This window comes from Nymphaea colorata, chromosome 13 (genome assembly GCF_008831285.2).
Source record: "Nymphaea colorata isolate Beijing-Zhang1983 chromosome 13, ASM883128v2, whole genome shotgun sequence".
In the NCBI taxonomy this organism is placed as follows: Eukaryota; Viridiplantae; Streptophyta; class Magnoliopsida; order Nymphaeales; family Nymphaeaceae; genus Nymphaea; species Nymphaea colorata.
The window spans coordinates 4,306,231-4,318,575 of NC_045150.1; the positions used below are offsets into that span (position 1 = coordinate 4,306,231).

The window sequence follows — 12,345 nt, forward strand, 5'->3', positions numbered from 1 at the left end:
ATATGGAAAACAAATTTAATATCAAATAAAAAATCAGTGTATATTAGGATTTGAGAAATGATATCCGATTGGATTTGGATTCAGATATATATAAATCTTATTAGACTCAGATCAAATTTAGTTTTAAATAAATATCCTTTATCCAATGCTTTCACATTTTCAAAATCGGTCAAATTGGTTCGAACTCAGATATGTCATTTCTTCATCCGTATTTGAATCCAAATATGTGAATATCCAAAACAACCAATACGATTACAATATATTTGATTTGAATCCGATCTGTTGACATCTTTAAAAGGGAAAAATGTTAGCAAGCGCAAAAAATGGAGGAGCATGGCCATAGAGAAGAGCCCAACTAAGGAAAAAAAAAAAAACCAAGGCAGCAGAGCTAAAGGAAAAAAAAGAGCTTTAAGCATGAATATAATAGACATAACACACAAAAAACAACCGGTTTAACTTTTTTCTTGTTTTTCTTTTAAGGGCAACAATGACAGTGCAAGTGTTTTCCTTTTTAATGATGGAAGTAAATTTCTTTAAGTGTGGTGGAGACAGAACTTCCTGGCTTTAATCAAAACTTATTTAAAAATATTAACAAAAAAAACACTGTTGTATAAATAAAGAAAATCTTGTCGACCCGAATGGTCAATTGTTCCGCGAGTATCCAACACCCTCCTTTTCACTTTAGTAACCAAGAAATACGAGAGCTTGGATGTTCCTTTCCGGGTCAGGACAGGATTTCATCCATCATTCTTGAGACAGATTATGTGCGGAGAAGTGCGAAACAAAAACCTACACAACACCGGTTTGGTTTGGTTGGCAGCTCACTGATTTAGACCAAGGTTTAGTGGGCACTTCTTTTCTGGTATCTTTTTACTTTCACCCCGTTTACCTGTGAACTTCTCTATCGAGAAAGAAAGCAATGATGCGACTAAAAGAGAAGCTTAATATCTAAAATGTATTACATATTTATTCCTTTTTCAAAGAAACGCTTCTTTTGGTGTTCGAAATTACAAACAGTCAACCATTTCGTCCCTTGGCCGAGAAAACTTTTTCCACTAATTTTCTCCTTGCCGTATTGCTACCACAAGTTCATCTCTTAATCATTTTATTGTCCTTAAGTTAAATTTGTTAACCACGATACTTTTTGACTTAAGTTAAATTTGTTAACCACGATACTTTTTGACTTAAGTTAAATTTGTTAACCACGATACTTTTTGATTATATGAAGCGACATAAGAATGAATACTCAGGATGGTGAGGGTGGGTTGACAGTCAATATTGTCTTAAAATTTTGAAACATCAACTATTTGTACGTACCAATATATGCAAGTTGAAGTATAATGAAAACATGACTTCGATGCATAAAAGACAGACGTGATACCTTAGGAAATAAGAAGAAAAATGAAAGTTTTAGCTTTTTCTTGATTGAGTGGTAGTGCCAAATATTCTTCTACTCATTTAAGTAGGATAGATAGACATGAAAAAAAAAACACCAATAAAATGACATGTAAATATCCACAAACAAAAATTTAATAGAATGACATTAAGTGTCCTTCAAATGATATAAACTCACTTTCCTAAGTACGTCTAGTAACACAAAAAAACGAATTAAAACGTTTAGCAAATCGGCCAAACTTTGCAATATATTGTTTTCTTCATAAAAAAATTGATGAAATGAAATGCATTTTTTATTTATTCTTTTGGGAAATAGTGCATCATTTGGACTTGCATAACAATTTTCAACGAAAATATTTTATTGCTTCTGCAAGTCCTACGAAGCAAAAATTTACCAATTGCCGAGTCAAACCTACACCACATAAACCTCACGTTAATATTTAGTCGATCCAAATACATGATGTCATGATCACCGACTTATATATGAATCGAAAGAAAAAAAAAAATCACAAGTAATTTGCAAATTCATCTTTGTTTTATAGGATGGAAATATATGACTGAAAGTTGCATTTTTAATATATACTCATCATTTTTAGTCGTCTGATTATGCATAGCAGAATACCATATTCATGAAATGAACAAAATGAATTTATGTCGGTTTTAAATGAACTTAAATTCAAATGTTAATGCAAAATAAGAAAGAAAACGAAGACGTACTTTTTGTTATCGACAAGGCAGGTATTAATATGTCAATAGGCCAGTGTTAGGGGTGAATTTTGAATATGATTAAAAGGAGTGAAAAGAGGGAAAATAAAAACCCCAAAAGAACGAGAGCGTCGGGTCTAGGATCCGGATCCATTTTAAATTAGCGCGTAGGCCTCGTCCTGGCGGCTATGTTTAGGCCGGGACTGCGTAAATCTCTTGACGGCGTGCAATCCTCCAAAACAAAGAAGGCGCGAAGCAGTCTGCGTTCCTTCCGATCATTTCCCGCCGGAGTTTTAGGCTTTATTGCCGGATCCGTGCAGCTGTGTTTAGGGTTGAAGCCGTCTCTCTTCTCCCTTTTGGAATCTGCCCTGGGGTTTTGAGCGTCTCTGTGAGGCTCCTAGAAATGGAATCTGAAATCCAAGAAGGCCTCGCAAATGCTTCCCTCGCGGAAGACAAAGCCCTAAGTAAGAAGGCCGCCAAGAAGGAGGCTGCTAAGGCCGAGAAGCTCAAGCGCCAGCAGGATGCTGCGGCGGCGGCGTCTGCTGCTGCTGCCGCCGCAGACGAGGCGGACCCCCTTGCCGACAACTACGGCGACGTGCCGCTGGAGGAACTTCAATCGAAGGCGATTACCGGCCGGAAATGGACGAAGATTGGGTCATTGACCGTGGAAATGGGGGGCTCGGAGGTGTGGATCCGAGGGCAAGCGCAGATTATACGTGCCGTGAGCAAAAATATGGCTTTCGTGGTGCTGAGGGAGATGGGGTTTACGGTACAATGCGTTCTTACGGTGAAGCCTGGGGAGGTCAGCAGGCAGATGGTGAGATTCGTTAGTGGACTAAGTCGGGAATCTTTTGTTGATATATTTGGCGTTATCTCGGTGCCGGGAATGGCAATCAAGGGGGCGTCGCAGCAGGTATGAATCTTGTCCTTGACTTTACTGGTTGCTTCGACTAGCTTGCATGTCGAAATTGGTGTTTTAAGCAATCTTTTTTAAGAGAATCATGTCCTTTTAGTTGTCCATATGGACAATAAGACTGAAATTACCGGTGAAGCTTTAACAGTGCGCGTGGTCACATCAGGCTATGTGAGACTTCTGAGGAACTCAAAGTTCTAGCAGGCGCATGTTCTTTGGAAGAGGAAAGTAATGTTGTATTGTTAAAATTCTTAACGTTGCTTTGCATTTTCAGGTGGAAATTCAAGTGAGAAAAGTTTATTGTGTGAACAAAGCTGTGCCAAATTTACCTATCAATATTGAGGATGCTGCTCGGAGCGAAGTTGAAATTGAACAGGCCGAGAAGGTGATTTTGTGGCATTTCTTTTAATGTTTCTGGCACGAAAACGACCAAACAAATGGAACGGCCTTAAAGGAATAGTTAGTGATTTAGGATTTTCAGGTATTAGAAGAATACCACAACTTTTGCACAGAAAAAGAGCTCACGTGTTTATGTGGAGATCATAATGAAAAAGGAGAATGGCTTCTCTTACCAAAATATTTGAATTGAAGCTCACTGTTTCTGTTCCTGTCCTGTTCTTAATGGGACTAGTACACAACACGATGAAATTTGCACGGTATCACGTTGGTAACAATTAGAACCTTTATAATGCACTAGCCAGAAGAAACAAAACTAAACATTTTTGCTTATATTAAAGAAAGACGTTGGTTGAAGGTATTAAGTACCACCTCCATGAGATGAGCTTGCCAGCAGCTTGAAGAACTTTGCCTATTATATTCTGAAGCTCATAAATGTATCTTCGCTTTTCCATATGTTTCGTGAATTATTTGCTTTGTATTGCTCGTACATATATATAGTAGGATTTCTTTGAAAAGTGGCGAAAAGTGTCACGCTATGCAGCTATGCTCCATCTCATGATGACACCTCTCCCTTGTTTCTGTTACACGCAAGGGTGCAACCCAAAAAGCGAAATCTGTACCAGAAAAGAATCTTTTGGTGAACTGTGGTTGTTGGACGAGATGGACAGTCAGTCTCCACCATTAAACGTACCCTGAGGAGAGAAGGACGAGGGAGAAGTTTGGTGGTGGTGGGGGGGTGGGGGTGGATGGGTGTTGGGGAGAAAGATGTGTATGTGCTAGAAAAATCCAAACACATTTACATTTGTGGTGTCATTACATGCTTTTTTCTTTGTATGAACTTTTAGATATGATCTTATAATTGATTCCGTTGAAAAAATAAAATACTTAAATTAAACATTTTCATGCTGGCATTCTTTGTTGTTGACCTGCCAACTGGTTGGCCATGGTTCATGAATCACGAGCAGTTAACTGATTATGTTATAGACACATACATGTATATCTCGCTTGGGCCAGCTAATATATGTATGTATATTTATGGGCACGAGTTCAAAAATTGTGGGTGCAGGGACACGACCATGTGTGTGTGTGTGTGTGTATATATATATTATATTGTAGCCACAAGTATCTCTATGTTAGCAAGAAAAATGCCAAATGAAAAATTCCCGAAAAAGAACCATCTTCTAGAAAAAACATGAAAAAAGTATTTATTGTGTAGTTCAGGTGTCATTACATGCTTTTTTCTTTGTATGACACAAGTGCAAAGAAATTGCAAAAATTGTGGGTGCAGGGACACGACCATGTGTGTGTGTGTGTGTCTATATATATATTATATTGTAGCCACAAGTATCTCTATGTTAGCAAGAAAAATGCCAAATGAAAAATTCCCGAAAAAGAACCATCTTCTAGAAAAAACATGAAAAAAGTATTTATTGTGTTTTCTATTGCATTTTTTTGCTGTCTTTTTCCCGTTTTCCCGCCTTTTTAAGGTTAGTGACATCATATATTCACCTTTAAACTTTAATTAAATTATTTATTATTCATTTTTATCATCATTAAGACATTATTTTTATCATTTTATCTAGTTTTCTTTAATGTCTTCTTATTAGTTTCTCATTTATTTTCACTCTTCAAAGATTTGCCAAGATTTTCCCGAAATTCTTTTCGAGAGAAACAACTTTGCAAAAACTGCTTGAGAAAAACCTCACCATTAAAAACCTGAGAATGATAGCTTTGACGTCACAAGAAATTATATTCATTAAGATTCTACACAAGCAAAAAATGGACAAGTGCATTCATGACTGATAATAATTTATAAATTACAAAAAGCAACTAAGTTGATTTAAATATTATGAAGATACATTTTATTATCTAGACACGCACACATAATAAAGAGAGGAAGAAAAAGGAGACGTGAGAGAAAAGGAGAAAAAACCAAAATGGACACTGAAAACTCACATACCTTGCTGGAGTGCTGTGATGGCCGGAGAAGCTTTACTGGAAATCTCTCACCAGAGAACCATCGCCAGTGATTGTGCTTCAAGGATGAGGGTGTTTGGAAGACTCTAGGAAGGCAACTCTAAGTCCAAAACTGGACGGACACAGCCTCAGGTGCATCGAGTCATCGACCACACACAATATGCTTAGAGCTGTGTCTGGACCCTGTCCAAAGCCACACAACGTATGTATGCATGTACATATGTATGCAATATATATATATAATATATATATGTCTGTGTGTGTGTGTGTAGTCTATGTTGTTTTGTTCTGTGTTATCTTTGTACGTGTGTATATAATAATGTATAATGGGTTCAACTAGTCTTGATTGAGATACTTTCTCACCCCACCTTTTTCTTTTGTCAATCTCTCACCTACTTTTTCTCTCCCCTCCCTCTTTTTTATTCTCTCCACAACCATCTTTCCTGCCTTGTGATTGGTGGATTGTAGGGAGAATAGGGGATCTGAAATCTAACGATATATATATATATATATATATATATATATATATATATATATATATATATATATATATATATATATATATATATATAATGTGTGTATGTAACTATGTATGTATAAATTAGATCCAAACCAACTATGAGATAACTCAAACAAGTTGTATCTCTTTTCTCATAAAATTCTCCAACAGAAAGCATTTATGAGGAGTGAGATGGTTGTCCCAAACTGTAGTTGTTAGAATCTAATTCCCCTATTTATATGCGTGCTGTGTTTGTGCTGCCTTTTTCCTATAACTTAGAGGAAGGTGATAGTTTCTCTCATTTCTCTTGATAACTTTTCAGCTCTTTCTTGTACATCCAGAAACAAAGATGGCAAAGTGGCTGACTTTTTTCAGCCTTAATCATTCAATAACAATTTAGGAAAACGATGATGCCTGTGAACACCAGAGACAGAGCTAAAATTTTTTTTCTATGGGACGCTAAATATATAGGTAACAAACTTTCAATTGGCCGTAGGGCAGTAACCCGGGTCTCGTGGGCTGATCTATATAATTAGACCCAAATTTACCCAGATTTGATCATTAAAACCAAGGGCTCCATGGGGCATACGCCCCACGCAGACCACACTTGCCTCCACCCCAGGTGAACACCTGGAATGATGCCATTTCTACTCCAAGAAAAAGCTGAAATATATTTTTAATTATTTTTTTTTTGTGAAGGGAGTATTACTTTTGGTGTACATTTTTGTTAATCATTTATAAAACAATAAAAATGTTTCCTTGGTACTCCTTTGATTTGAATTCTCATGGATAGCGAGGAGCATTCTGAATTTTCTAAAAATTGACTGGAAAAGGTATGTCCTTTATGTTGGGATGCTTATCGGCACAAAAAACAGGAAGAATGGCATGGTTAATTTTTATTTTAGGTCTTAGGTTTTTCTTTTCCTTTTGATTTATCTAAAGCTTGTCTTTAGTTGGTTGACAACTCTATTTATTTATTATCTTTTCTTGTATAATATTTCCATTGCTTCAGTTCTGTGTTTTTTATTTTCTTTGTGTCTTCTCATGTTATCTTTTCTCCTTTCTTTTTCCTTAAACGGATTTGTTTCTGCTTATGGTGATATGCAGAAAGGTGACCAGCTTGTTCGTGTTGGACAAGACACACGGCTGAATTATAGAGTCCTGGACATGCGCACTCCAGCTAATCAAGGGATTTTCCGTATTCAATGTCAAGTCGAAAATGTATGTTCTTTTAGTTTGACTTTCTGGTGCTTTTGCGGTTTGGAATTGATACTTACATTTTGCTGGAATTCACTTATTTTGGTGTCTAAATTTTGTTGTATTTGAATTAAAATAAAAACATAGATAAAGTTTGAATTCATTATTTTATCTTTTTAGTTTTTTTGCCATGACAATGCGTTGTTCAGGTTATAAGTTCTTTCCAATCTAATTAGGGTTGAGCTTTTTGATGTGGCCATAATCCACTCAACGGTTAACATTTTTATCCGTGATATGATTATATCATATATACATGTGATGCTTTTGCAATTTGCATGGCCAACAGGACAACTTCTATCATCTTTTTGTTTTGTTTTGTTTGTTTCCTTTTTTTTTTCTAGATGGTTGTAGTCATTCCTAAGTCCTAACAATTTATTTCTCACACTTGCAGTTGTTTAGGCTATTCTTGTTGTCTGAAGGATTTGTTGGAATTCATACTCCAAAGTTGATAGCTGGTGCAAGTGAGGGTGGGTCAGCTGTGTTCAAATTGGAATACAAAGGGCAACCAGCTTGCTTAGCACAGTCACCGCAGCTGCACAAGCAGATGGCAATTTGTGGCAATTTTGGACGTGTTTTTGAGGTTGGGCCTGTTTTCAGAGCAGAAGATTCTTTTACGCATAGACATTTATGTGAGTTTACTGGCCTTGATGTGGAGATGGAAATCAAGGAACATTACTTTGAGGTACAAGTTTTATTCTTTTGATTGTTAAATATCGTAATTGTTGGTTGCTGCTGCCATTTCAAACCAGTGAAACTTGTGCCCTTTTTTCCAAGTGCAGGTGATGGACATTGTAGACCGAGTATTTGTGTCCATTTTTGATGGATTGAATGAGACTTGCAAGAAAGAGCTTGATGCTGTGAGGGCTCAGTATCCATTTGAGCCTCTTAAGGTGACTGCTTTAGTCTGATTTGAAATTTTAAATATGATTTGCTAACACTTGTTTGGCTTCGTTTATGTTCTGTCTTAGTTAAACACTTGTAGATAATCTGTTTAATAATGACCTATACTCTGTGATTCTGATACTGGTTGTTGGTGTGGCTGTCACAGTACCTGCGAAAAACTTTGACACTTACTTTTCAAGAAGGGGTCCAAATGCTCAAGGTACATGACAATAAGCTTGAATCTGTTTCTTAATCTGGTGTTGTCCGTGTTGTTACTCCGCGTTGTTTCAGTTATGTTGGATTATATCACTTTATTCTGTTGCCAAGTTGTTGCCGTTTGCCATCGGTGTTCTGTGGATGCTGCTTCAGTATGGAGCATGAAATTACTTGCACACACAGTATTAGGTGTCCATTATACGAAGCAAGAGATGGTAGCAGGTTAAAGAATAAGCATTGGCATATATCATAGAAAACTGAGAAAAATTCATGATTCCATAAGCTTTTGTCACTGGTCTGTGTCCAGTTTTGTTAAATAGTCATTTCCATGAACTCGTTGCGGTGGTGGTTGACTTTACATGCTATTCTCAACGACTGACTTCCATCTGCTAGTTGTCAAATTAGAGTGCTTGCGTATACCATAATTCTTTTCCCCATTATTTTATTTAACAGTAGATTGATCATAAGTCTGTTTAATTTGAAGTTTTGAACATATAGTTAGCTTGAAACAGCTTCATTGAACTGTGCACATTGTTGTTATGGATAGGATGCTGGTGTTGAAGTGGACCCTCTTGGTGATCTAAGTACGGAGACAGAAAGGAAATTGGGTCAGCTTGTGCGAGAAAAGTAGGCAGTCTTTCTTCCTTTTCTATTTCGTTTTTTTGAGCAGTTCTAGTCTGTTTTGGACTGTGATCTCCTTAGCTGGTTTGATGTCTTTGTGAATTAGGTATGACACCGACTTCTATATACTTCATCGATATCCTTTGGCAGTCAGACCATTCTATACCATGCCTTGTTATGGCGACCCAAACTACAGCAATTCATTTGATGTGTTCATTCGGGGTAAGCACTTCCAACACTTCCGACCTAAGATACATGGGTGCAGACCGGGACATGGCTGCATTAAATTTGTATTTTTTTTGGTATTTTTAGTAATTTTTTGTATGTTTTGTGTATATTTTTCAGTAATATATTTTTTATGAATATAAATGACTGTTTTTTATTTGTCTAATATATATATATACTCAAGTTTTTGAAAATTTTCTGTATCAATATGTTTTTTGTATGGAGTTATATGGTTTTGTGAAACTTTAAGCCAGTATATATTTTAGGTCAATACGCCTCACTAATTTTATTTTAGTCAGTTGATTTGGACAGACAAACAGACTAGTTCTAACCGGTCCTTGGTTTTGAGTTTTTCTGATCTTTATAACTAAGGGGGCATGTGGCAACAATTATGGGACCAATGAAGGTGGGCGTGTGTTGAAATGAAGGTCAGATCCGTCAGTCGGGATGTCAAAACGCTTTGTTTGGAGTTTTGCTTAACAGTTTGTTACTGAAACACTATGTTACTCCAATTTTTTGTGGCAAATTCATAAAACAGTTTATTTCTGTTCTCATAGCCAAACGGTCTCTAAGGTGTATGTATTAAAACTCTCTACATGTAAAATCCAGATAATCATTTGTGATCCTTATTGCAAAGCTTGCTTTAACATCTGATTTCTGCTTGTTTGTGTTGCATTTTTGTTGAGTCCGTTTTCCTCTTTCATCTGGAAATGTTTCATACATGGTTCTGCTGTCAAAACGTATTGGTTTCTCATGGAGTGACTCATCTCCACCAAATTGCTATTCCTTGAAGGTGAGGAGATCATCTCAGGAGCTCAGCGTATACATGTACCTGAGTTTTTAATCACTCGTGCGGAAGCTTGTGGTATTGATGTGAAGACTATATCAACATATGTTGATGCCTTCCGGTAAGGGCCATCGGTGAAATTTCTGAGAAAAATGTGTTGCCGAGTAAACGGAAACTTACGTTATAATATTTTTACTGTTGGCTGTCGTTGCAGGTATGGAGCACCTCCTCATGGAGGATTTGGTGTGGGCTTGGAAAGGGTTGTCATGCTGTTTTGTGGCTTGAACAACATTCGCAAAACATCTCTTTTCCCACGTGATCCACAGAGGCTTACCCCTTGATCATTCCAATAATCCTTAACATATTTTTTATAGTTGGAAATTTAGACATTGTAAGAGGACAAATACTTTTTATTCCTCGTTCGGCTCTAGATGGGTGTTTAACTTTTGTAGAAGTTTTGCCGTTAAGTTATCTTCTTTTTGCTGCAATTCATTTTGGTTCTGTTTGCATGCTCGATGATGATGTAAAATTTTGACTCCCAAACCAAGTTCACTGCAATCGATTTTGCTTCTATTTGCATGCTCGATGATGTTGTAAAATTTCGACTCCCAAACCAAGAAAAAGTTCCGTGCACCTAAGGAGGCTGCTGATTCGGTGATTCGGCTGAGCGGTCAGCCCCCCCCCCCCCCCCCAAAAAAAAACTGTAAGATCTTTTTGTAGAATAAAAATATAAAACATTAAACTGGTTTTAAAATAATAAAACACATGGCACTTCATAATCGTCGATCGGCAGATGAGAACCGATATTGCTACCAAATGTAGGCTGTTTTTCACTGCAATCCTCCAAAGTTGAAGAGCAGGTGCACATCTAGGCCTTTGAAATCTTTGCCTTTTGTGTGGAAGCGGAAATCAGAAGGATGACAGAATACCTTTCTCTGTTATTGCAGCCGTGGATGCTCCTAACAGTGAAGAACTCGGAATCAATAATGAAGATGACGTGTACTTGTGTTGGGGAGGGGGCAAGGGGAGTCTCCAATATTGTGAGCCAGTTTACAGTAACATTCATGATTTTTTAAGGTTCGCACTTGAACATGTCAACCAATATTACACTCGGCGACCAAGTAAACCATTCCTCTCAAGGACATGGCAATAGCCTGTTATCCCTCCTTTCCAGCAAACAGGAGCAGGAACATCTCTGCAAATCAAGTTCTAGAAAGTATCATCCGACATTTGCTTTATGAACCAATTGCCTGTTAATCCTCTAACAAACTTAATAAGCAAAAAAAGTCCAGCACTTACATTAGTAAACCAGTTATTGGCAAATGCTGCTGTTCATGCTATAGTGGAGGAGAATGTAAAGCACTGAGACTCTGCATTATCTTCGATACAAATTCATCGGTCTTTTTTTATACTTTGCCGGACAAAGTTTTCTCCATGCTATGTAGAGGTTGAATCACGAAGTTATTGCCTTCAAATACAAGGAAAAGAAAAACCATCAACCGAACATTGGACCTCACTAGGTGCTTGCATGTGTTTATGATTTATTTCCTTAATCCAATGCTGCATTGAATTAAAAAATTATATTTCATTAACTCTATGAGTATACAAAAGTGGCTGAGCTAAGAGCTTTCACCAGCGATTGCGTAAAGTAAAGATAAAATCATTCTTGAAATTATATAAAACCCTTGACATAGGCAACTCAACTATTGTACATCCTTGACACTGATCCTTTTCATATCTTGCATCAATCTCCTAGTCACGTAATTTCTATCAGTCTTCGCCATTTTAATTGTATATGCCCATATTGCATGTCCCATTTATTGTAATGTGCTGAAAATGGCTTCTACCTTGTGAACAGTTGATAACAAGTTTTTCTAGAGCAGCCAACAGATCAATGAACCATTTGGGTTTCTCAAATTTCTGATCTTTGCTTGATTTAACATGAATGTGCATCATTGTTCATACGGTTAAGTGTCTAGTGACTCTTAACTGCTCAATTCAATTTCTTATAGAGAGAGAGAGAGTCTATTGTAAGCTGTTGGCTAGGGATTGTTTATATGCGTTTAACTTTTTGTTCTTTCCGTTGGTTGAGTCCTGCTTCAATACCTTGGTTTATTAAGTACGTTAAATTGGTTCATGTGGCCAGTTGCACAATTTGAAGGGCTCCTAGATTGGTCCATGTCACTCTTAAGGAAATGAGTGGAATCTTAAGTGGGTTTATCGGACTTCAAGGCATCCATTGTAAGGTATGATTTGTATCTATGACTTGGTTAACAGGATGTGTTTTCAGCACAATTTATGCACATTATTGAGCCATAATAGTCCTAGTACTCCATTAGTTTTCCAGTATGTTTGTCCTTGCATTTCTTTTTCTCTTAAGGATCATAAATCATAGTTGCATGTTATCATGATAAGTCTTAAAGACTTTTTAGTAGATTCGTTTACATCCTCTTTTGGTTAGTGCTTGTG

The 12,345-nt window shown here is 36.9% G+C and overlaps 1 protein-coding gene across 1 annotated transcript; it reads left to right on the forward strand.

The window, feature by feature from the left end:
- The first annotated feature begins 2,286 nt into the window (after positions 1-2,286).
- Positions 2,287-10,449, forward strand: LOC116266756 (aspartate--tRNA ligase 2, cytoplasmic). Its single transcript, XM_031648082.2, has 10 exons — positions 2,287-3,013; positions 3,288-3,398; positions 6,996-7,109; positions 7,537-7,827; positions 7,925-8,035; positions 8,194-8,247; positions 8,791-8,870; positions 8,971-9,086; positions 9,883-9,997; positions 10,091-10,449. Exons 1-10 carry the CDS (start codon positions 2,504-2,506, stop codon positions 10,215-10,217), a joined length of 1,629 nt encoding a protein of 542 aa, XP_031503942.1. The 5' UTR covers positions 2,287-2,503; the 3' UTR covers positions 10,218-10,449.
- The last annotated feature ends 1,896 nt before the right edge of the window (positions 10,450-12,345 follow it).

Coding starts and splice junctions, on each gene's coding strand:
- LOC116266756 (XM_031648082.2), top strand. CDS start 2,504: ATGGAATCTGAAATCCAAGAAGGCCTCGCAAATGCTTCCCTCGCGGAA. Junction 3,014..3,287: donor TCAAGGGGGCGTCGCAGCAG/GTATGAATCTTG, acceptor TTGCATTTTCAG/GTGGAAATTCAAGTGAGAAA. Junction 9,998..10,090: donor ACATATGTTGATGCCTTCCG/GTAAGGGCCATC, acceptor CTGTCGTTGCAG/GTATGGAGCACCTCCTCATG.